Raw genomic sequence first — 24,226 nt, 5'->3', positions numbered from 1 at the left:
AGCGGCAGGACATTTAGAAAATCATAATATAATCAGGCAGAGTCAACATGGTTTTGTGAAAGGGAAATTGTGTTTGACAAATTTATTAGAGTTCTTTGAGGATGTAACAAAAATGGGTAAATAAAGGGGAACCAGTAAATGTAGTGTATTTGGGCTTCCAAAGCCTCATAAAGGTGTTACATAAAAGCCACATACAAGAGCTCATGGTGTTGGGGGCGATATATTCCCATGGACAGAAGACTGGCTAACTAACAGGAAACAGAGTCGGGATAAATAGGTCATCTTCAGATGGCAAACCGTAATTAGTGGGGTGCCACAGGGATTAGTGCTGGAGACTCAACTATTTACGATCAATATTAAATGACTTGGATGAAGGGATCAACTGTATTGTAGCCAAATTTGCTGACAATACAAAGGTAGGTAGGAAAGCAAGATGTGATGAGGATTCAAGGAGTGCAAATGGATATAGATAGGTTAAGTGAGTGAGCAAAACAATTGGCAGATGGAGTACAATGTGGGAAAATGTGAGGTTGTCCACTTTGGCAGGAAGAATAGAAAAGCAGCATATTGGGCAGAATTTTATGGCTGACGCGCGGGTGGCGGAGTCGGCACGTCAGCGCTTAAAATGTTGCGCGCTGACATCACACGAGCATCCCAATGTCAGCGCACGGCATCGCGATATTTAGGTGGGCGGGCGCGCTATGAAGCGCGATGTGCGCCCGTCATTAATTAAAGGCCTCGTTAAGGCCCTTAACTCAGCAATTGAAGCTGATTTTGAGGAGCCTGTGTTATCTTCGCCTCGGCGCACAGGCCCAACAGACAGGCGGGTAACTGATTTTTTAACAAACTTCATCCACTGGCGGGATATGTGGGCTCAGTGGGGTTGTTAATGTTTTTTCTTAAGTATTTAATGCAGAAAGCGTTTTAAACTTGCCTGTGTGATTGTTAGCAGTTCAGATCGATTTCCAATAGCTTTCTCTGTACTTTGAAGCTTCAGCTCAGCAGTCTGCAGACAGTAATCTTTATCGGGCCTGCAGCTTTCCGGAGGCCTCCATTTAGCCTGGGTATGGGTTCTGACATCTCCACTGGAGGCAGCTCCTCTGAGGAAGAAAGGAGGGATAGAATAAGGAGGAGGCTAGGAGTGGACAATCAGCCTCCAGGGGAGCCACCTTTGGGAGGCCAGGCGCAGGCACAAGGGGCGCAGGGCCAAGAGGTTGTCCAAGGTGGAAGGGGCCGCAGAAGACACCACTATCCTGCTGCCAGGGTTTACAGGTGGCGAAACAGCTACCTCAATATGACTGAGGTGCAGTGCCAAAGCAGGCTCCAACTGTCAAGGGAGACAGTGAACTATATCTGTCAGATGATTGGCCCTGAGATCTCCCCTGTGTGGGTGGACACCCCATGCCAGCGGCTCCGAAGGTCACAGTTGCCCTCCACTTCTATGCACTGGCTCCTTCCAGGGCTCGGTGGGTGATCTTTGCAGTGTCTCCCAATCAGCTGTACACACTTGTGTCAAGCAGGTTACAGACGCTCTGTTCAGACATGCATTGACCTTCATTCACTTCCGCTGCGACCAGGCAAGTCAGGCACAGCAAGCCAGAGGCTTCGCGGCCATTGCTGACTTCCCCCGTGTCCAGGGTGCAATAGACTGCACACATGTGGCCATCAAGGCGCCAGCAGGTGAGCCCGGTGCCTTCGTCAACAGGAAGGGCTTCCACTCCATGAACGTGCAGATAGTGTGTGATCACAGGATGCTGATTCTGCAAATCTGTGCAAGGTACCCAGGCAGCTCCCACGATGCCTACATCCTCAGACACTCCCAGGTGCCAGCGCTCTTCAGTGCTCCGGCTCGGCTGGATGGATGGCTGCTGGGTGATAAGGGCTATCCCCTCAGAAGGTGGCTCATGACGCCTCTCTGCCATCCAAGAACAGAAACTGAGGAGCGCTACAATAGGTACAACGGCTGTGGTCGAGAGAGCCATTGGTCTTCTCAAGATGCGTTTCCGTTGCCTGGACCGCTGAGGGGGCGCACTCCAGTACCCCCCAGATTGCGTCTCTGTGATAGTGGTAGCATGCTGCGTTCTGCACAATCTTGCGCTGGAAAGGTGGGGGGGGGTACAGTTGACGATGAAGACCTTGATGCAGTGGATAAGACTGCACATGATGAATCCAGCAGTGGCTCAGATGAGGAAGCACAGGGCGATGATGAGGGGCAGCACGCCGACCTGCTACTACATCAAGGAGGCAGGGACATCCGGGACACTTTAAACCAATGAACCTTCAGCTAGCTCCACACACATGGATCTGCAGGACCAGCATTGCCTGGCGCTTCTACACGTGGCATTTAGGTGCTACATCTTCCACCTCATCAGCTGCAACTAAGGGCTTAGTACAGAAACATCAATGTCCACTCAAACACTCATGATATGTCTGTGAAACATACAACTGCAGCACAAAGGAAACACCCTCTGCCATGGTCAGAAAACTGGACTTTATTACCACCAAAATAAAGCACAAACGTCGCTCTGATGTACATAATGATATATTCCCTAGTCTAGGGCCAACACAAAATCACCAGTGACATACCCATGGAATGCCTAACGTGCCTTATGCTTTCGTTTGCGGGTGCTACGTCTAGGTGCCGCCCCATCACTCGGAGTGGCTGGTGAGACAGCCTGCTGACTCTGCTGTCCTGTTGGCCTCAATGACCTTGGCGGCCGTCCTCTGGCCTGTGGAGTTTGTGATGGCCCCACCTGGAAGGGACTGGCCAGTTCCAGAATTGGCACCTCCCCAGTTGTCGCAGCCTCAACGGATGCAACGGTCACTGGCAAAGGGGCGAAGGAGCTGCTGCCCTCATCCGGAGCGCCCTGAGAGGAGTTCGCAGCGACGACAGGCAGCTGCTGCGCCGACGTGAGGTCACATTGGACCTCCCCGCTTACGGCAGATGGATGGGCACCGAGCGGCGACACTTGGTGCCCAGAACATCTCCCACATTGGGAATGACCACCCGTAGCCATTAGCACTGAGGGCTTGCAGGTCAGAGCATAACCCAATCAGAAGATTCTCAATCCGCTGGAAGCCCCTCTCCATGAGAGTCGCCAATCTCTCAATGGAGGAAGCCTGAAGCTCTGTCCTGAGGTTCATGCCATCACTGACATTCTGCCTGGATTCCTCCACCACAGAGACCAAGTGAAGTAGACCCTCATGCAACCCTGCCAGATGCTCCCGCGCATCCTGCCGCTTGTCCTGCAGTTGCTGCATTGGTGACATCTCCAGAGGCACATCATCACTGCCCGACTCAGCATGTGCCTGGTCCCCTGCAGTCCTCCGGCTGCTGGCGCCATTGGCACTCTCTGTCCCTGCCATCTCCTCCAGCGATTGTGAAGTACCCTCTCCACTGTGACCCGGGACACTAGCCGACATCATAATCCCCACCGAAGTGTTTGTCTCTGCGCTGGTGCCTGGCTCGCTGAAAGGATGTGACGCAAGTTGCACGTCTTGGCCCTCAGGTGTGGAGGGGGGGCCCTGGATGTGATGGTGGTGGCCATGCGGTGGTGATGCTGGAATTAAGAACAAGGACGGTGTATCAGTTAGAGTTCAGTCAGTAACACCTTTCATCCCTTCCCCCTCCCAGCCTCATATGTCGCTCACCCTTCAGGAACCTTAGGAGACCAACATTGGTGGGGTGGTAAATAGTCAAGAGGAGGCCCAAACATTGCACGCGCATACAGACAGGCTGGTTAGATGGCCTAAGGAATGCCACATGGAATGTTATGTGGACAAGTGTGCGGTTAAGCACTTGGGCAAGATAAGCAAGGTATGGGAATACATGTGTAATGGTAGGACCGTGGGAAGTCACGACGATTACAGGGGCCTTGCTGGGCAGACCCATTAAGGTAGCAGAACAGAAACATTAGGCGTTTAACAAGGTCGAAGCCAGACGTGCCTTTATTAGCCAAGGAATAGAAGGTAGGAAAAGGGAGGTCATGTTGCAAGTGCAGAACATGCTGTTGAGGCCACATCTACACTTCTGCGTTCAGTTGTGACCTGCACTTGATGGGCATTGGAGTGGGGAGAGTGCAGAGATTCCTGACCTGGATACATGCTGGCCTGGAGAGTTGGAGTTATGAGGAAACATTGCAAACACTTGCGACATTTGTCATGGAGCACAGGAGATTGACAGGTCACATTATTGATCTTCATACCGTTATGAGGGGCATAGGACGGGTGGACAGAAGGCAACATTTCCCCTTGGCGCAGGGATGACTAACGTGGTGGCATTTATTTAAGTTAAGTGCCATGAGGTTGACAGGTGAGGTGCTGAGGACCTTTTGGACAGAGTAATGTGGGACGCACCGGCTGAAAGGGTGGTGGAGGAACAAACCCTCCTAAGATGCAAAACGTATTTGGATGTGCAGCAGCGATGCCATGGCATGTTAGGCCATGGGGATAGTGGTCACAAATGGGATAAGGCAACTTTGGAAGGTGCTAGAGATGCACATCCTCAAGGGGCCGAGGGACCTTTGTGTATGACCCACACGTCTGAGTGTCTCAGTCTGTGAATGAGCAGTGTCGCAGCATTAACGATTGCAGCAACCATCAGTGCTTTGGATGGTGGGGAGACAGAGCTGATGGGACTGTGGGCCTCAAATACCTGGCCGCTGCACCCCAGCCTCGCCAGCGTCTGCCGACCTAGCCGCCTGCCTCCTCCCCAGCTCCATGGCCTGCTCCTCATACGTGGTGAGGTGCTGCAGCACGGCGTGCCCACCACCAGTCCGCTGACACTCCTGGATTGCTCTCAGTTTTTGCCTGCAGAACATAGAAGAGCATTTATTGGGGCTGATCGCTCATGTACTCTGCACGCGCACGTCGCACCCCAACCACAGTGACCCATCTGAGGCCTCCAGCGGCTCCTGTCCACATTACTGGCGATCAGTCCCCAGAAGACAGTAATGCTGCTCCCAATCCTCTCCCCCAACGGCCACCTTGGACACATTCGGTGTCCATCACTTTGAATAACACATGGGTCTTAGCGCCCATGGCAAGGAGGCGCAACAAGGTGTGGTACCGAGGCCAGCAGATGGCTCATGGCCACGACACCTTGAGGCTCCCCTTCCACCATCTCATCACCATCGATAAGACATGTGTCTAGCTGCCTCCCCTGCAGGTTGCTCCCAGACTACTCAAATGTGACAAACACCAACATATGCTGCGGGGGAAACCCATCTTCTCCTCAACCACTAAGGCTGATGTAAGCATCGTCACTATCTGTTTGCCCACCCAGCGTGCGCCAAATGCCCAATGCAGTAATGACACTAAGATGTTTGCGGGGAGGGGGGTGGGCCTCAAAGGCTAAGGCTACCTGCTGGGTAAAATGGCCAAGGCCGACATGGTACTCACCCTTCCAGAGTACAGCAAATCATTGAAGCTTTTGCAGCACTGTGTTCCTGTGCGCCGCACAGCATCTTGAGAGCTAACAGCCTCCGCCACCTCCTGCCACGCCTGCCTGGTCACGTGGGGGGCCCTCCTCCTCCCATCCTCCGGAGACAAGACCCCCCGATGGTTGGACACCTCTTCGAGGAGGACAGCAAGGCAGGCATCTGAGAACCGGGGGGCACAGCGGCACCCCGCTGGCCTACCCTGCAGCCTGCCCCCCTCCTCCTCCTCTTCCCTCACCTCTTGTGCTGCCCGGTGATTGGCCATGGTGAACTGCCTAAAGGAGGCTGCCTGGCCATTCTTTATACAGACTGCCGGTTCCCCATTGGAACCGACGGTCTGCACACGCCCACCGCCGATTTAATTTCACCGATGAACACGGGAGTCTGAAACGCACTGGGCAGGCCTTAGTTGGCCCGCCCGCGCAAAATGGTGGCGTGGCCCATTTCGGCAGCAGGGATCGGCTGCCCGCCCGCTGCCGATTCGGTTGGGCCCACCCAACCGTCAAGGGCAAAATTCTGCCCATTATTTCAATAGAGAGAGACTGCAGATTGTTGCAGTGCAGAAGGATCTGGCTGTCCTTGTAAATAACAAAAAGATAGCATGCAAGTATAGCAAGTAATTAGAATGGCAAATGGAACGTTGTCCTTCATTAAAAGGGGAGTGGAGTATAAAAGTAGGGAAGTTCTGCTACAACTATACAGGGCACTGATGCAGTGGCCACACCAAAGAGTACTGTTTACAGTTTTGGTCTCCTTACTTAAGCAGGGATATACATACATTGGAAGCAGTTCAGTGAAGGTCCACTGGGCTGTTTTCTGAGATGAAGGGGTTGTCTTTTGAGGAAAGGTTGAACTATTTGGGCCTATACTAATTGGAGTTTGGAGGAATGAGAGGTGATTTTATTGAAATAGGAGATTGAGGGGGCTTGACAGGGTAAATGATTAGACAATGTTCCCCTTCGTGGGGAATTTAGAACTAGGGGCACAGTTTAAGAATAAGGCGTGTCCCTTTTAAGACAGACCTGAGGAGAAAGTTCTTCTTTAAGCGTTTGGGTGAGGGGTGGGCAGGGTAAGATAGGAAAGTGGAATTAAGGCCACAAACAAGATCAGCCATGATATTACTGGATGGCAGAGCGGTATCGAGGAGTCGAATCTATTTCTTATGATCTTCAAATCCCAGGAAAAGAGTTAGCCATTCAAATCCTCCAGCCTGCTCTGCCACTCTATTACATCATAAGAATATAAGAAATAGGAGCAGGAGTAGGCCATTCGGCAGGGCAGGGCAGGGAGAGATAGATAGAGAGGCAGAGAGAGGGACAGAGATCATAGCTGATCTGTCCCTCAACCCCATTTACCTATCCTTGCTCCATATTCATTGATCCCCTTACCTAACAAAAATCTATTAATCTCAATCTTGAAATGTTCAATCGCCCCCCCGCCCCAGCATCCACAGTGTTTTGGTGAGAGAATTCCAGATTTTCACTATCCTTTGGATGAAGAGTGCTTCCCGACTTCACTCCTGAATGGCCTCTAATTTTAGTGTTGCTCTTGCCTCTAATTTTAATGTTACGCCCCCTTTATCTGGACTCCTTCAGTAGGGGATACAATTTTGCCATATTCAACATCTCAATTAGATAATCCATTACAAACAGTTTGCAGCAGTGTAGATGCTAAAATCATAGCACTAAGTTCTCCAAGTCATGTGCTCACACAGCAAGCTGCAGCATTCCATAGGGGGCAGAAAGCAAAACCTGACTGGAGCAACTAAGCCACTGTTTAATGTGGCACGCTCACACTCCTGGAGTATATTAGCAAGGGAGCAAGAGAAGGTTACTGGGATTGGAAACAAGACTGAGTAGGGGAATTCAGGAGTGAGTTGAGAATCCTGAGGTTTGGGAACATGTTTCTCAGTGAAATAGATGAGACTGGTGTTGCTAGTTTCAGTAATGGGCAAGTTGAGCTATTCAATTCACCTCCCAGCTATGAGCAAACAGTACAAGAGAATCATGGGTGAGGGGGTCAAACAGATAGTACAGCCATACCCTGTTCAAAGTAACTTTGAATAGCGTAGTTTCATTATTAAGTAGTTAACAATTACTACCCACTTATTTGTTGTAGGTACATACTCCGTTATTAAATACTCACAGGTTATTATTTTACTTACAGGTTATTAAGTATTTACAGGCTGAGTGTAACAATGAAAGGGCTGTTTCTCCATTATCTGGAACTTTCGGCTTAGGTTTGGGTCTTCCCCACCCCATCCTTAGAACAGTGATGTTGGCTTTTTCAGTGGCCATTCACTTGCTGTCCTGTCAGTTCTTTTTCTTAATAGGATGTGGGCGACACTGGCTAGGACAGCCTTTGTTGCCCATTCTTAAATGCCCTTGAACTGAGTGGCTTGCTGGGCTATTTCAGAGGGCAGTTAAATGTCAACCACATTGCTGTGGGTCTGGAGTCACATGTAGGCCAGACCAGGTAAGGTTGGCAGATTTTCTTCCCTAAAGGATACTAGTGAACCAGATGGGTTTTTACAACAATCGATGATAGTTGTCATGGTCACCATTACTGAGTGTAGCTTTATATCCCAGATTTATCAACTGAATTTAAATTCCACCAGTTGCCGTGGTGGGATTTGAACCTGTGACCCCAGAGCATTAGTCTGGGCCTCTGGGTTACTAGTCCAGTGGCATTACCACTACACCATTGACTCCCCCAGGAAAGAAGCACTGCGAGCCAAACTGGGCACACTTGATGTGCAGTTTGTGGCTCACATTTGACATCTTCCTCCTGGGGCTCTGCATGTTCCATGGCAGCAGCAGCAGAGGAGCAGCACACGGTCACTCACATTCTCACGTCTCACGCAACTCCAGCTTGGAGAGTGGAACTCCAGGATGTTGACCAGGAGCCCAGCAATTCTCACCCAGATCATTGCCACCAGGTTCTGGATTTCGAGGTTTGTTGAAGCGCTCAAAGGAAGAAGAGTGTCGAGGTCAAGAAACTGTCCAGTAATGGGCTAAGGATTTGTGACCAGGAAGAGATCAGCACCCTGATCAGTGGTACGTGTAGAAGCAGTGACTGCCTGGCTTGCACTTTCATACTGTGGTCAACCCTGAAGATGTGACTAGAGCCTGGCTCAGAACCAGCTCACTATGAGGGATGCAATTTTGTTTCATTATAGAGCGATCAGGAAAAAACAAAACCTGTTCTCTTTAGTTCTTTGCCACATCACAGGGTAAAAAAAGATTTGTTTACATTAAGGGGAGGTGGTGGTGTAGCAGTATTGTCACTGGACTGGTAATCCAGAGACCCAGGGTAATGCTCTGGGGATCAGGGTTTGAATCCCACCACGTCAGATGAAAAATCTGGAATTAAAAGTCTAATGAAGACCACAAAAAAAAAACCCATTGTCGGTTGTTGGAAAAGCCCATCTGGTTCACTAATATCCTTTAGGGAAGGAAACCTGCCATCTTTACCTGAGCTAGCCTACATGTGACTCCAGACCCACATCAGTGGCCAAACAAGCTACTCAGTTCAAGGGCAATAAATGCTGGCCTAGCCAATGATGCCCACATCCCATGAATGAATAATAAAAAAATGTGGTGTGTTTATTTTTGGCTTATGAATAAGGTGTATTTCGTGTTTATGTTACGTATTGGGACTGTACATCTTGGGTTGGGAACACGTCTCCTGATATTGTGTATATTTAAATGGGAAAAATGCTTTGATATATGTAGTTGTTTCCAGGAATGTCACTACAACAGCAGCTGCTGGTAATGGTTCAGCCTTTCCCTAGCATTGTAGTTCCTGCCACCAGGAGCGGCTGAACATACACACTCAGCCAGCACTGCGGCTCCCAGTGTATACGCAACTGATCCTGGCACCTTTCTGCTCAGTGGCAGGAACATCAGAAGTGCACTTGTAGCTGCAAAGCGTCAAATTTCACTTCAGATTTCTGCTTTACTATTGGGGATAAACTTGATATGCATTACAGATATTTGAAATGGAAACGGTGATTGCAAGTGTAAAGTAACAGTTTTCTGAAACAAGTTGGAAAGGCTTTTTGGAGGCAATTCCTGGCTAGTTCAGTTGGTAGTTAATGGGGCTCTTCAGCCCAGAGTCATGGTCTCACATTGGGTGATGATTTTTTTTTAACTTAATATTGTACATTATTTATTTACCGAAGAATACATTCATTTGTACAAAATAGAATAAATACTTTTGATAGCATCTGCAAAAATTCCTATTAAAAAAGCAGTACCCTGAAGTATTTCTGATGAGAATTTGACTGACAAACAGGACATTTTGGGAAAATATTTGGTTTCCTAACATGATTATGTTTTAATTTACTCCTTAATGCCAGGTTTAGTTTGCATTTCAAAACTTAACTAAGGATCCCTGTCTAGTGCAAATTATAACGTCTCAGATTGATTCACTGAGGCGGACACTGGCCCAGATTTTCACTATGATGGACAGCCTCTCCCCGTGGCAAAAAGTGGCAGACGAGCCCAGAAATCCTAAGTCCCAACCCCTGAACATGCCATTTCTGCAAGGGCAGGACTGGAATCAGGCCGAGGTTCACGCATGCGCGGTTTATAGGGGCAGCTGGCCATTTAAATCGCCAGCTGCCTCAACTGAAGTGGGATTTTGGTCTGCCAGGTATGTGAAACCCACAGGCCAGAATTTTGAGGTCGGCGTGCAGAGGCTGGCCTGGTGCATAAAATGACGCATGGTGTTGTCGGGTGTGCGTCCCGACGTCACCGCGTGTCATTTAGATCTTTCACTCGGCGGGTGGCGCCAGAGCTGGCTGCGCGCCTGCCGAACTGTCAAAGACCTGTTAAGGACATTAACAACCCAATCAAGGTACTTATCAACACTGCCCGTCCAACCTTAAGGTTGGCGGGCAGGCGAAGAGCCCAAGCGGCCTTCGCGTTTTTCAGAAAACCTCATCCATGGGCAGGATGAAGTTTCCTGAAGGTTTTATTAAATAAATAAATACTTTTTTCACAATTCATTAAAATGTCCCAGCTCATGTGACACTGTCGCATGAAGGGACATGTCTAAATAATTTTTAACTTTATTATTTCTGAACTTTTATTATGTACCTAATCTCCCTGAGGCAGCCCTGTGCCTCAGGGAGATTTCTGCGCTCTTTCGTGTGTATGCGCGAAAGAGCGCAGGCCCAGACTCTCTCTCCTCCCCCTGCCTGCTATCAGCCATGCGCCACGCTAGGCGGGCTTTAATTGGCCCGCCACGTAAAATGGCGGCATGCAGCCGATCGCAGGTGGCGATCGGCTCCACGCCCGCTCCCAACCGGCCCGCCCGACATACAGAAAATTCTCCCCAGAGTGTGCAGATTAGACTAGGTAAGCAGAGGTATGAACTTGGTGGATCTGTCTGGACAGCCTGGGTACCCCTTTGGAGAAGTAAGGTATTCCTTTAGATATGGTGCAGGGACACCTTTAGGAGAGGTAAGGCACCCTTTGGGATTGTTAAAAGTAAACATGATTGTGTGTAAAACATGCAGAAACTCATTAGAATTGTCAAGCTGTCAACGAACCGTCAAAGCTGTCAACGAACCATCAAAGAACTGTCAAAGCTGTCAGAGAGCTGTCAAAGGATACTAGGTGAGTTGGCATGGAGGGGGTAAGGGCAAAAGGTAGTGGGTGGGGACATGGGTTGGCATGAGTTGGCATAGGGGCTATAAAAGGCCAAATGGAAGAGAGGCATGGGGTTATGAGGGGTGTGAGGGCTGGAGGGATATCTTTTGTTTCAATTTTTAAAATTTAATTCAACAAAGTACCGGAGCACAATAGCAGGCCTTCCACCCAGGCCGCCTCTGCTCCCGGCAGCCTCCACACTCGTTCTGGAGGCAGCAGGCCCAACTTCTAATCCAGCCCGCACGCCCCCCCTCCCCCCCCTGCCCCCCAGAACTGCGGGTCTCTACTTTTAAAAGGTCAGGTTCACAGAGCGAGTAATTCTCCCATCCCTGTGTACCCGACAAAGGAGCGAAAATCTGGGCCACTATATCTGTGTATGTGCTGCCTTTGGTGCTGTGGCACAAATAAACACAGCCTTTCCTGAGACACATCCTTTGTTATTTTACTTGTCCCATTACCACTCCCTTTTACCTTTTTGTCATTTAATCTCTCCTGTTTGCCACCCAATCACAGGCCTTCCCTTTTGTGCCTTCCCTACCTCCTCCCTTTCCCTGTCTCTATACTCGCTTAAAACCTGTTACTTCTCTAACCTTTTCTAGTTCTGATGGAAGGTCATTGACATGAACCATTAACTATTTTACTTCTCTTTAGTGCTGAAGAAGAGTCATACGGACTCAAAACGTCAACTGTCTTTCTCTCCACAGATGCTGTCAGACCTGCTGAGTTTTTTCAGCAATTTTTGTTTTTGTTTCCGATTTCCAGCATCCGCAGTATTTTGCTTTTACATTAACCATAGGTGTTGTCTGCTCTGTTGAATATTTCCAGTAATACGTTTTTATTTCAAGCACCAGGTACCCTGAGCTCCCGAAAGGGTTATTACCTTGGAGCTGCCAATGAGAGAAATTCCAATTGAGAGCTTGCGTTTCATTCCTCCAGACAAAGTCTTGCTCCTGGCTTTTCGTTTGTCCTCGAACTTCAGCATTTTTAACATCTGGTTTACTTCTTCACGGACCTTACCAGACTGGCAGCCTTTTAGCTGTGAGGGAGAAATAGACTGGGTCAACACACCAAGGCAAAGCTATCCAACACTAATCGCCACCACATTATCTGGAAGGAGTGAGCCTGCTGCGAATCCTCTATCTTCCTCACTAATGCTGTTCTCCCTGCCACACTCCCTCTCTCTTATATGCTCTGCCTTTCTCCCACTCTCTCACACTACTTCCCTCTCCCAAATCCCCCCCTCACTCTCCTTCACTCGCACACCCTCTCCCTTGCTCACTCTCCCACTCTCCCCCTCGCTCACTCTCGCTCTGTTCTTGTTCATAGCAGGGATGAGTTCTCTCACCTTGGAAAGTGTAACAGGATTGGGTGAGAGTTTGAAGGGAATTTGAGGAGACAGGGCAGTAAGAAGACAGGGTAGTGAGGGTATGACTGTGCAGTTGGCAAAAGCTGGGCAGAATACCAGCCTGTTGATCTAATACTAACCAGTCTTATCTAATCTTCAATCGTCATCCCTCTTTCTTGGTTGATTCAGGAATATAAGATGAAAAGAAAACTGTGAATGTCTGAAATATGAACTTTAAGTCCTGATGTCAGAAATATACAACAGGTCTGTGAGGATCCATGGGAGAGAGGACAGATTAATGGTTTAGGTGGGATGCTCCAACAACACTGAGCTCAGAACAGGCACATATCATTTCACACCCACTGGATAGGGTGCAAGGAAAGTGTTTACCATGAGGTAAATTCAATTAATAAAATCTTGAATTGAAAGCTAATTTCAGTTAAGGCGACCATAAAACTATCATCCATTGTCATAAAAACCCATCTGGTTCACTAATGTCCTTTAGGGAAGGAAATCTGCCATCCTTACCTGGTCTGGCCTACATGTGACTCCTGACCCACAACAATGTGGTTGACTCTTAACTGCCTTCTGAAATAGCCTAGCAAGCCACTCAGTTCAAGGGCAATTAGGGATGGGCAACAAATGCAGGCCTTGCCAGCGATGCCTACATCCAATGAAGGAATAAAGAGAAAACAAAACTGATGCTCAGGACGCAGAGAACTCCCCTGCTCTTCCAATAGCGCCATGGAATCTTTCACACCAACCTGAACAGGCACACATCTACTCAGTTTCATGCGTCATGTGAAAGACATCATTTCAGACAGTCACCACTGTACAGAGTGTCAGCCTTTATTATGTGCTAAATCCCAGATTGGAGCTTGAACCTATGGCCTTCTGACTCAGAGCAGAACGCGCTACTCACAAAATCAAAGTGACATTTTGCAATGAACAGATGTAACATCCTGTAAGGGCTAAGCTGCCTTTATCCTCTTACCTGAATCTGGACTCCTATGTGTTCTTCCCCTTCAGTGTAACTTACCCCACTAAAAAACAACAGATGTTCTTCCACAGTCAGGTCATCATACAGGACATCATGCTGCGGACAGAGTCCCAGACTCCGGCGAATCAGCGGCATGTCTTGACAGACGTCACACCCATTAATGCAGGCAGTGCCACTTGTAGGAGGAAACAGACCTAATCGCCAGAAGAACAGGTTACTTGTTTCTGCAGCAATTTTAATAGAGAAATACAAACAGTTCCAACATGACACTTCAAATTTATTCCTTAAATAGGTCAGTCCCAGAACTAAAAATACAGCCTGCCCTCCTTGCACACATTCCCCCTCCTCCACACACTCCTCCCTCCCTCTTCCCCCTTCTTCCCCCCGCACCCCCCCCACTCCCCACCCAAATGCTCACCCCTCTCCCTCATACGCTCACCCGGTTTCTGAAATGGGTTATCAATTTTGGGGCCTCCCCAATCCCTGCTCTAAACTGTCTAATCACCAACTGCTGACCAGCCAGCTTGAGGCAGAAGTGGAATTGCTTTAAGATCAAGTAAGGTCCAACATGAAATATGTGACACTAGAAGACTGCGAGAGAGTCAACACAAGAGGCAGATTCACTCATGCAGCACCACGGTACTCTAGGACACAGTGAATGGAGATCCAATGATCCTACCCCATTTACGAGACAAAGAGGAACAGACCAGTCACTAGGATTCTTCTCACTAGACTCCAGACAACCACACAACCCAAAGCGGTAACAACATTCATTTGCCAGCTACCAATGGGCTGCCCTCCATGTATGCAGTGTTTAGGGCTTCCACTGCTTTCCCATCCTCTTTGTTGACTTTGATGTGGCCAGATCTTGCCTTCCAAAGCAGTAAGAGGGCTGGGCAAACACCCTAAGTTAATACATAATAACATGGTCCTTTAAGTAACACATTCGATTAAGAACGATGAAAAGGCAGCTGCTCTCACTAAATAAACCAGCTGGCCCTAGACAAGCTGTGCACTGCATATGCGGTCTGGAATAGACAAACAATGTGGAGCTTACTGATGCTTTCTACAGGCGTTGGTTGGTCAAATTCCACAAGACCCATATGCACACTTGAAGATCCTTACACTTTGGCTCTCCCCAACATGTGCCTAACCTCTCTGGGCAGGAGTTTGCAATTGTTTCTACAGGGAAAAAGACTGCACTCCACACCGGGCAGACAGAAACTCCATGTGTATAGATCATTCAATAGCCTGGTTTGGAGACTCTAGTGATAATGTTGTGCTCTTATGTGTCAGACACACCTGGCTGACCAGAGGAAAAATACTGAATGTTTGTGCTTTGCCAGTAATGCTGCCTAGAATGAACAACAACATCCACCTGAGTTCCAATGGAAAAGCCAAAGGGGAATTAAGTGAAGCCCAAACTGCTAACATATTCCTAGAAAGTAGACAGCACTCGTAACGTCCTTGAACTTACCGGTGAGCATGGACAGAGTAGTGGTTTTTCCTGCCCCATTGTGCCCCAGCAATACTGAGATTTGCCCCTTGTATAAGTTCATGGTCAGACAGGAAACTGCTTTCTTCATTTGGTTTCCAACTTTAAACACCTACAGAACACAAAGCTGTTAACTGGAATCACAAAACAGGGCAAGCGTCATTGCAGCTCATTTCAAAGTCTGCAATTCCCTAGATTCTAGAACAGTCCTGGCAGATTGGAAGTTAGCAAATGTAATGTAATTCAAGAAAGGTGGGAGAGAGAAAACAGAGAATACAGGCCAGTTAGCCTAACATCAGTCATCGGGAAAGTGCTGGAATCCATTACTAAGGAAGTCTTAACAATGCACTTAGAAAATCTTGGTATGATTAAAGTCAACATGGCTTAATGAAAGGGAAATTGCGTTTGACAAATTTATTATAGAGTTTTTTGATGATGTAACTAGTAGGGTAGATAACCTGTAGATGTAGTACACTTGGATTTCCAAAAGGCATTCGGTATTATGTCACACAAAAGGTTAATACGCAAGGGCTCATAGAGTGGGGGTAATATATTAGCATGGATGTTGGATTGGTTAACAGACAGGAAGCAGAGTTAGGGATAAATGGGGGGGTTTTCAAGCTGGTAGGCTGTAACTAGTGAAGTGCAAGGATCAGTGCCTTGCACTTCACCAGTAGGGCCTCAGCTATTTACAATCTGTATTCATGGCTTACACAAAGAGATAGAGAGTAATGTATCAAAGTTTGCTAATGATACAAAACTAGGTGGGAATGCAAGCTGTGAAGCGGTCACAAAGGCAGAATTTTCCCATCTAGCCCGGTGGCAGGTTGTATGACGGTGGGGCCAGAAAATTTGGAGTGAGGCCAAAAATTGGAAACCCGTGGCGGAAAAACAGTTTTGAATTTTCCCCTCACCAATTTCATGGCAGGCAGATGGCAGGTTGGGTTTCCCCTTGATCCATGATGGCAACCCCATTTGCATGCATTACCATATCATGAATGCTCATTAAAAACGCTACTTGCCGGAATCACTTAGCTCCTCCCAATCTTGCAATGCGCTAGTGGAAAATTAGACGGGTCTGAAACATGTTTGGATTTTAGTGGCGTGCAGCTGTCAGCCCTCACTTTCTTTGTGACTTCGGGTGAATGCAACACTGAAAGTCTACCTGCTGCAACACCACTCAGGTTCTCACCTAAGCCAGTGAGGTGCTACACTGGTAGGGTGAGGGAATGCGCTCTTCATTGCCTTCCTTCGTTGTCCAGGAGGGTGTAATCGGGGGCTCAGGCAGGGCAGCAACCCAGACAGAGGCTAGCACTGCAACTGGGGTTGGGGGGGTGGGGTGGTGAGGAAGGAGAGAAGACGACATGGGGGACAATGGGCAAAGGCGGAGTTGGGTCAGGGTGGTGGGAAACAATGACAGGCAGAAGGGAGACCGAGGATGGAGAAGCTGAATCCCAACATGAAAGATAGGGACGCAGACACAGGAGAGGGTGGAATGGGAACAGAACTACACGAAATGGAGGGGAAGCATGCTGACTCAGGAAAACAAGAGGAGGTTGTGTTAGTTTGGCCCAGGAAGGCAAGGCTTGCGCAAAGACTCACAGAGATGGGAGAGGGGAAAGGATTGTACATAAGGGAGGGGTTGCACAGAGGCTTATGGAGGTTGGGCGGGGAGGGGCGGGGTAGTGGAGGAAGGACACTGTTGTCAGCAGTCAAGGAGGAATGGGAGAGCAAGAGGAAAGATAGTCATTGTCCCTGGTTTGGGGCCAAGTAGTCAGGATGCCAAAGTGAAGTCAGTCTTGGGGCTTTGCTACAGGGTCATGCATGACTTGCAGGTCGTAGTCCCACTCCAGGGAGGGGCAATGGCTGCATGCTCAATGGGGATAAGGTATGGCTTGGTGTGCAGGGTGAGGTCATGGTTTTAATGTCGCTGGCCATGGTCGTGTCTTGGTACTGGACTGCAGATGGGATGGTCAGCGTTGGGGGGAGGCATCTGCAGCCTGCAAAGGGGAAAAACATAATACAAAGTGGAGAGGAGGGGGGAGGGGGGCGGTCTCCTCTGTACATGACCGTGCACACGGCCTCAAGATGGGGAGGGGTGAGGTCCACAGTGGGCATTGAGACATTCACAGTTCTGGGTTCAGGTGAGAGGGTTGGAATATCAACCACAATGACTATGCGATCCAGGATTATTGGGGGAGGCTGGAGAATAACGGGAGGCGTCTCTACCTACACACCATGGGGTTCCAGGAAGCTTGGAGGGGACAGTAGCAGCCACGGAGGGAGGGTCGAAGCTGGTCGCTTAGCAACATCTGAGCACCACCATCTTGTCAAGTTGAAGTAATGGCGCATTCAGAAATCAAAACTGGCAAAGAATCTGTATGGGAGGGGTTAGAATCAGTGTGGGAGGAACCCAGGGCTGCACTAGGGGCCCCATTTCATGGGGCAGCCTCCACCTGCTTGCACTCAAAACTTTGAAATGAAGTCAGAGCTGAGACAAAAGTGGAAGATCTCCTTGAAAGGTTCATTGGAGCCATTGCCACTTACAGTGCTTTAAAGATAGACTGCAGGAGTCATTGCCCTCACAAAGCAATTGCATCATTTCAGTATTAACACACAGGAATGAGAAAATTGAGAATGTAGGCAACTGTTAAGGAGGCACAACTGCTACATATAGGCCACATCATCAATGAATGCCTCTAATGTGCTTTCTCCAATTGGCATGGATAACAGACCAAAGGGCATTCAGTCATTACTCTTGTGCAAGTTAACAGTATAACAAATCTGAGATTGGAGGTGTCAGTTTGGTAAAGTGGCGCATATCATTAATGAATCCAAACCTTTTTCAACCTCTGTGGGATTGCACTGTTAAGTGTCAGGATTAGCATCTTCTGCACCTCACTCTGAGTTGGCACCTCAGCTACAAGGCTGTATCAGCGACAATGTTAGTAGTGCAGACGCAGCTCGATGCCATGACACAGGCTTCTTGTTTGCGAGATGTTTTACTATCTTTCCTTGTGATTTATTAATCTGTTATATCTATCATTCTACAGACAGAAGGAGCAAACAATAATGGAGCCTGGGCTCAATGCTGCCTTCTTGATGGTACTCATGGACTGGAGAAGGAGAAGAAGGGCCCGGTGCCACAGAGCACAGCTTCAGGAGGAGGCCCTGTCTGAGGTCCAGGGTCCAGAGGGATGCCAGCAAGAACCAGAGGATGAGGAGCTTAGACCCATACCATAGAGGCTATTCACTCGACCAAGGGCCTACCGGACAAGGCTCTCTTATCTGCAGATTTTAAAAATTCATTCATGAGATGTGGGCATCGTTGGCTAGGCCAGCATTTATTACCCATCCCTAATTGCCCTTGAGAAGGTGGTGGTGAGCTGCCTTCCTGAATTGCTGCAGTCCATGTGATAGCGAAAGACAATGCTGTGCACATCTACGCTTGTCCAGGATCTGGTGGAGCACAACTGCCACATTCTGTGGGAGGATCCAATGCCCCATGGAGTGGGAGGACATCACCTGCCAATGGTCCTGAAGATCAATGCCATGTTCAATTTCTTTCCCTGTGGCTCATTCCAGGGATCAACAGGGGACTTGTGCAGCATCTTGCAGTCCACCACACATAAGTGCATCAAGGATGTGACAGATGCCCTCTACAATAAGGCTCATCATCATGTGAGGTTCACACTTGAAGAAGATAGCCAGGCTGCTAGATTTATTGGTTTTGCAGCTATCTCAAGCTTCCCAAGAGTGCAAAGTGCAGGGCTTCATAGCTTCAGCCTCTCATGTTCATCAACCAGAGCGGGTTCCACTCCACTCCAACTGGTGTGTGATCATTGGAAGCACATGGTGCACATCTGTGCCAGGTGCCCTGGGAGTTGCCAGAACTCAAACATCCTCAGTCACTCCCAGGTGCCTCACATATTCAAAGGGCTCAGTGATTACAGGGATGGCTGCTTGGAGATAAGGAGTACCCGCTCAAACGATGGCTCATGACACCCATGTACCATCCTCAGAGAGCCTCAGTACATTGAAGCGCATAGCTCCACAAGATTCATAATCGAGCAGACCACTGGCATTGTGAAGATGCGCTTCCGGCATTTGGACTACTCAGGTGAGGCTCTGCAGTATTCTCCTGAGGGTAGCCCACATAATTGTGGTCTGTTGCGCCCTTCACAACTTGGCGCTTCAAAGGGAGAGATCCCTTGCCAGAGGGAGGAATGGAGGAGGCTGAGAGCTCTTTTGATGATGAAGAGTAGGAGAGCCAGGACCTGAAAAGGGAGATGAGGGTGAGCTTCCACTTGATGATGCCATCAAAGAAGCATGACGCTGAAGGCGTGCATGTGACACATCGATAGTCACAAGATTCCAAGAGTAAGGTGCAGGCAACGGGAGATGACCTCCTGTCCCTTAATGCCATGCTATTGCAATGAAAGGGATTTACAATCAGTCACATCAAAAGCAAGTTCCGCTTTCAGAATTACACCTTCAATCCTCATTGTTCACCAGGCCATGATCTCTGGAAAGGTCAGTGCTGAACCCTGCAGGGGTGCACTCTGGGAAGTGAAAGCTGACATGACAATGCAAATGCTGCGTCCTCCTAATGAGAAACTATAGCGGACATTGAGATGAGCGCAAGGTTGGAGATATCATCATCTCATCAAGTCTTGTGCTTTGGCACTACCACTTAGGAGACACAACAGCAGCTATCCCTTCAGCAGCCCTCACACAGTGTTGTCTTGCAAGCAATAAGGGTTTCAAATTCATTTAACACACATTTCCAATAAAGATTTTGACACATCTCCCTGACATCACACAAGGGTACGGTAGCTATCCCGAGTGAGGTTAACATCACATAAATGAGAGGTTCACAAAGGGAGGCAATAACTGAGCGTGAGGATGGCTCACCCTCGCATTAAGAGGGCACATATATGAATATGCACGACACCTTCAAATGGCCAAACCATTCTCAATGACATCAAATGTATTTACAAAAGTGCAAGATTTTTACAGTGATTGAACACCCGTGACCTAGAAGCGATGTTAATATTTCTTAATTTTCCTAATCCTAACGCTATGCCTGGGTGCAGCCCGACAACAGAGGTGGAGGCAGCCTGCTGATTCTTACGTCCTGTTGTCTGTGATGACCTTGGCGGATGTCCTCTGGTGGCTTGAGACCTGGAAGGCCCCTGCCTGATAAGGGTCTCCCGCTCAGGGGCAGATGCACTCCTCGGTCTGACCAGCTGGAGTTGATGGGTCACAGGCAGAGGAGATTCTTAGCAGCTGGCTACTCTTGCAGTATCTTCTGTGGAGGCCCCCCGGGGTATCCGGCTGACGCTCATCCTCCTTGTGGGTGCCTGAGGGCCCCTCCCTGACTGCTTGGGGAGAAGGGGCTCCCAGAGGTGTCAGGGTGCCCCGCCCCCTCTCACCTAGCCACTGATGGATCCCACCAATGCCTATTGCCATGGAATGCGGGTCTGGGCGCAAATCCAGCAAAATTTGCTAGAACAAGGTCTCCAAAGTGGTCGCTACCCTTCCCACAGTGGCCTTGAGGCACTCATGTTGAAGCCATGACATCAGGCAGAATGTGGACAGACTCCTCCATCCTGCTGAGTGACTCTCACATCGCCGTTAGATTTCCCATCGCTTGTTGTTGCATCTCCAGCATTGTGTCAGTGGCCAGTCGCAGAGGCTCATCATCTGACTCGGACTCAGCGGGTGCCTGATCTCTAGCAGTCCTCCGAGTTCCAGAGATCTGGGCTGTCACGGTCTCTAACTGCTGTGGAGACGTGTCATTGAGGCATTCTCCAGAAAGTGACCCCCAGCTTAATCTAGAACTATGACCCACTGAGGCATGTGTCTCTGCGCTGGTGGAGGATGTGGGTGAACGCAGAGATGGATCTTCCTGGATGGCTCCTCAACATCCTCCTCTGAGGTGGGCTGGGGTTTATGTTGGCCCGACTCCTCTGCCTGGACCTCCTATAGGTGAAAGAAGGCAGATTTAGTTCATGAGCAGGCAGGAAACAAGATTGCATGTCACTCACTGTGAATGTCAAGATGCGATCAACTCAGAGAGGTTTCATCAGTACTGGGTCACTGGGAGAAGCCGATCTCGCCTTCCCCACAGTTACGATCCCTGTCCTCCTCAGCCAGCTTGGTGGCATTCTCCTCAAATTTGTTGAACTCTGTTATGTTGGCTGTCCCTCCTCCCATCTGGGACCTCTCCCACCTGTTGTGGGCAAGCTTGGATTGCACGAAGACAAAAGGGAGGAATGTGATGAGAAGAGATGAAGCAGAGGTTGGGAATCATGCATGCCTCCCATGTGTGATGAACCCTCCCCCGAAAGGGCTGAGGATGGAGTTTGTGCAGGATGATAGAGGAGATAGTGGTAATGTCGAAGTATTCCTGAGTCAATCAGTGCTGATATGTATCCCCCACTAATGTTGTGTGAGATCCCTGAAGAGTGCAGCCATTTGTGTACATGATGTCATGATGAGAGTGTGATACTGGAGGGAGCTGAAGGTTAACTTAACCCGACGGAGCAGATGAGATTATTCATCCTCTTCCTGCACTGGATAGTGTTGTGGGGTGGTTGCCAGTCACTGACCTCGTTTGCCAATGCCTCCCAAGCCAGAGAGGTGCGAGGCTGGTGTGCTTTCTGGAGCCATCCCTCGGCTACAGCACATCCTGGTGTTGCTGTATTCCTCTTATCAAAGCCTCGAGGGAGTCGTGACTAAACCTGGGTGCAGCCTCATTCTTTTTGTTTGCAGCCATCTCTAAAGGTTTCCTGAAGACAGCTGGGCTGGAGAGTGAAATGTGTGTGCCCGGATGATGTTTAAATATGGTGCCTGGACCTTCAAACCCATTCGGTAATGCCGGTGTGTGACTTGGAGGGGAACTAGGAGAATGATAGGCGATCTCATTACCCCAGGAGGTTATGGATACACCATGATTGAATATACTTAAGTCTGAGATAAACAGATTTTTTGTCTCTCATGGAATCAAGGGATATGGGAAGCACGCAGGAAAGTGAAATTGAAGCTGAAGATCAGCCATGATTGTACTGAATGATGGAGCAGGCTCGACAGGCCATATGGCCTGCCTGTGCTCCTATTTCTATGTTCTTATAAATCTGTATCTCAAGACCTGGAACAGGATGAGGCCATTTGGCCTTTCAGCTTGTTTTACCATTCAATTAGATCAAGGCTGATTTATAGCCTAACTCCATCTACTCTCCTTGGTTCTTAATATACCTTACCCAACAAAAATCTTTAATCTTGGTTTTGAAATTTTCAATTGATCTCCAGCCTTAAAAGCTTTTTGGTGGAGAGAGTTCCAGATTTATGTGAAAAGTGATTCAGTGCCACTTCCACGGTTCTCCATTGTGACCACTATTCAAATTCTACCCCTTACCTTGGTCAAGTCTTTGATTTTGATGCCAACTTCAACACCCAATGGGTCATCCTCCATGTATTCAGTGTTTGGGGATTTATCTGCTTCCTCATCCTCTTTGATGACTTTGATGTATTCAGATCTCGGCTTCCCAAGCCAGTACGAAGGCTGCGCAAACACCAGAAATTAACACACAAAAACACGAGTCCTTTAAACAACGCATTCTATTAAGAACAATAAAAAGGCAGCTGTTCTCCCCAATTGATACAGGGGCTGATTCTCGACAGGAAGTCCACTCCATGTATGGTCCATCACAACATACCCTCAACCCAAACAATCATACCACCCCAGTCATATCCAGGATCACTGGCATTACTGGATCTCTCAAACACTCAACACATGTTGCATGAACAGTGAGTCAGTGGTTGCCTCTGCTGTGTCCCTTTGTCGAGACTCTCTGGAAATGCAGAATCAGCAGGTTAGAGCTCACTACCAGAATTTGGATTGAACCAACCCTATTTTTGTCATATTGGATTCACATTGGAACTATCACTCCATTTAATGCCAGGATTGGACTGCTGAGAGCTTCTGCTCCACATCATCCAGTGCTGCCTCCTGAGGCAGCAACATCAAGTAAACCTTCCAACTCTTGGTTGGGTCTGGTTGCTTTAGTTGAAAGCCTTCTCAAATAAATCATCTGATTTGGATTCAAATCATTTTCAAAAACGTACAAATGGAACAGCGTTATTTACAAAATCACACTTGGCTTTATCCAGCAAAAAGAAACAGATGGTTTGAAATTCAAATATTAATGATAGCTTTTGCAGATGTATAACCAACATGGCCTGTCATTTCAATAGGGATCTCTGCATGGTCCTGTGCTGTACAGGCTGCACGTGCACACATGCACACACTTGCTCACAATATAATCTGAATATTTGAATTAACCTTTTGAGATTTGTCCTTTACTTTTCTATTAAAATTTTTTTAAAAATCAAGCCAACAGATCCTGTAAAACAGACTGAAGAGAAGCATTGAGCTGGCAAAATGCAACTGAGGCAATAGACTGTAAAGTCTGCCTTCAGTGGGCAGATTATAGGCCAAATAGGCCAAACTGTCAAATCCAACACCAAGCTTTTGGGAGAGATTGAGGCCTTTGAGTAAAAACATTAACAAAAGTAATTAAAGGTACGAAAGTTAATAGTGAGCTTTAATTGTGTAATTCTGCAATACATCATTTTTTAATTATCACTAAGTTAGAAACCTTACCTGGACTGGTGCTCAGAATTGGAGAAGTTGACAGTGCACAAATCACAAAGGAAACTACAAATGTTGAACTGGTAAGACCTTGTGCACACCACCAATGATGAGCTGGGAGGAGAATGTGAACCAGGAGAATGATGTGAGGGTGTGAAATACACTACCAGAGTTAGTTGTTTTTTAAATTCTTTCTTGAGATCCAAGTGTTGTTGACAAGGCCAGAGTTTATTGTCTTTCCCTAATTGCTCTTGAGCAGGTGGTGGTAAGCCACCTTCTTGAACCTCTGCAGTCCATCTGGTGTAGGTACACTCACAGTGTTGTTAGGGAGAGAGTTCGCATTTATACAGGGTTACACGCTCCTAATCTTTGGTCACCGGCTGAGGAGAGAGGCAGGCAGGTTGGAAGATCTCCTCACTAGTCTGCTCCTGTGCCTGTCCAAGTTGGCCATTAATAGGTTCAGACAGCAGGTGGTTGAGGGTTTTTTTCGACCCGACTGCCTCTCTTTCGTGGTTAAGTCCATGCCCAGTTGTCCTTGTGAGAGTGGTGTCCTCCAGTATACTCAAGGCCTTCCGCAACTTGTGTGCACCACAGGAGCCGGAGTTTTTGACCCAGTGACAGTGAAGGAAGGGCAA

At 48.3% G+C, this 24,226-nt stretch overlaps 1 protein-coding gene across 4 annotated transcripts in view; it reads right to left on the bottom strand.

Moving 5' to 3' along the window:
- abca3b (ATP-binding cassette, sub-family A (ABC1), member 3b) overlaps positions 1–24,226 on the bottom strand; it is a 107,111-nt gene that overhangs the window by 46,221 nt on the left and 36,664 nt on the right. For all 4 annotated transcript variants that reach the window (XR_013578981.1, XM_078558715.1, XM_078558717.1 and 1 more), the window contains 4 exons: positions 22,356–22,502; positions 14,918–15,047; positions 13,480–13,634; positions 11,976–12,131 (listed from right to left, as the gene is read on the bottom strand). Coding sequence is in view for 3 of the 4 variants with exons in the window: in XM_078558715.1 (XP_078414841.1) it covers positions 11,976–12,131; positions 13,480–13,634; positions 14,918–15,047; positions 22,356–22,502 (588 nt within the window). In the remaining variant the exon portion in view is untranslated. The remainder of the gene's footprint in view (positions 1–11,975; positions 12,132–13,479; positions 13,635–14,917; positions 15,048–22,355; positions 22,503–24,226) is intronic.

The sequence above is a fragment of the Cetorhinus maximus genome, chromosome 15 (assembly GCF_964194155.1).
Source record: "Cetorhinus maximus chromosome 15, sCetMax3.hap1.1, whole genome shotgun sequence".
Lineage (NCBI taxonomy): Eukaryota > Metazoa > Chordata > Chondrichthyes > Lamniformes > Cetorhinidae > Cetorhinus > Cetorhinus maximus.
This window is presented reverse-complemented; position numbering and strand designations above follow the sequence as displayed.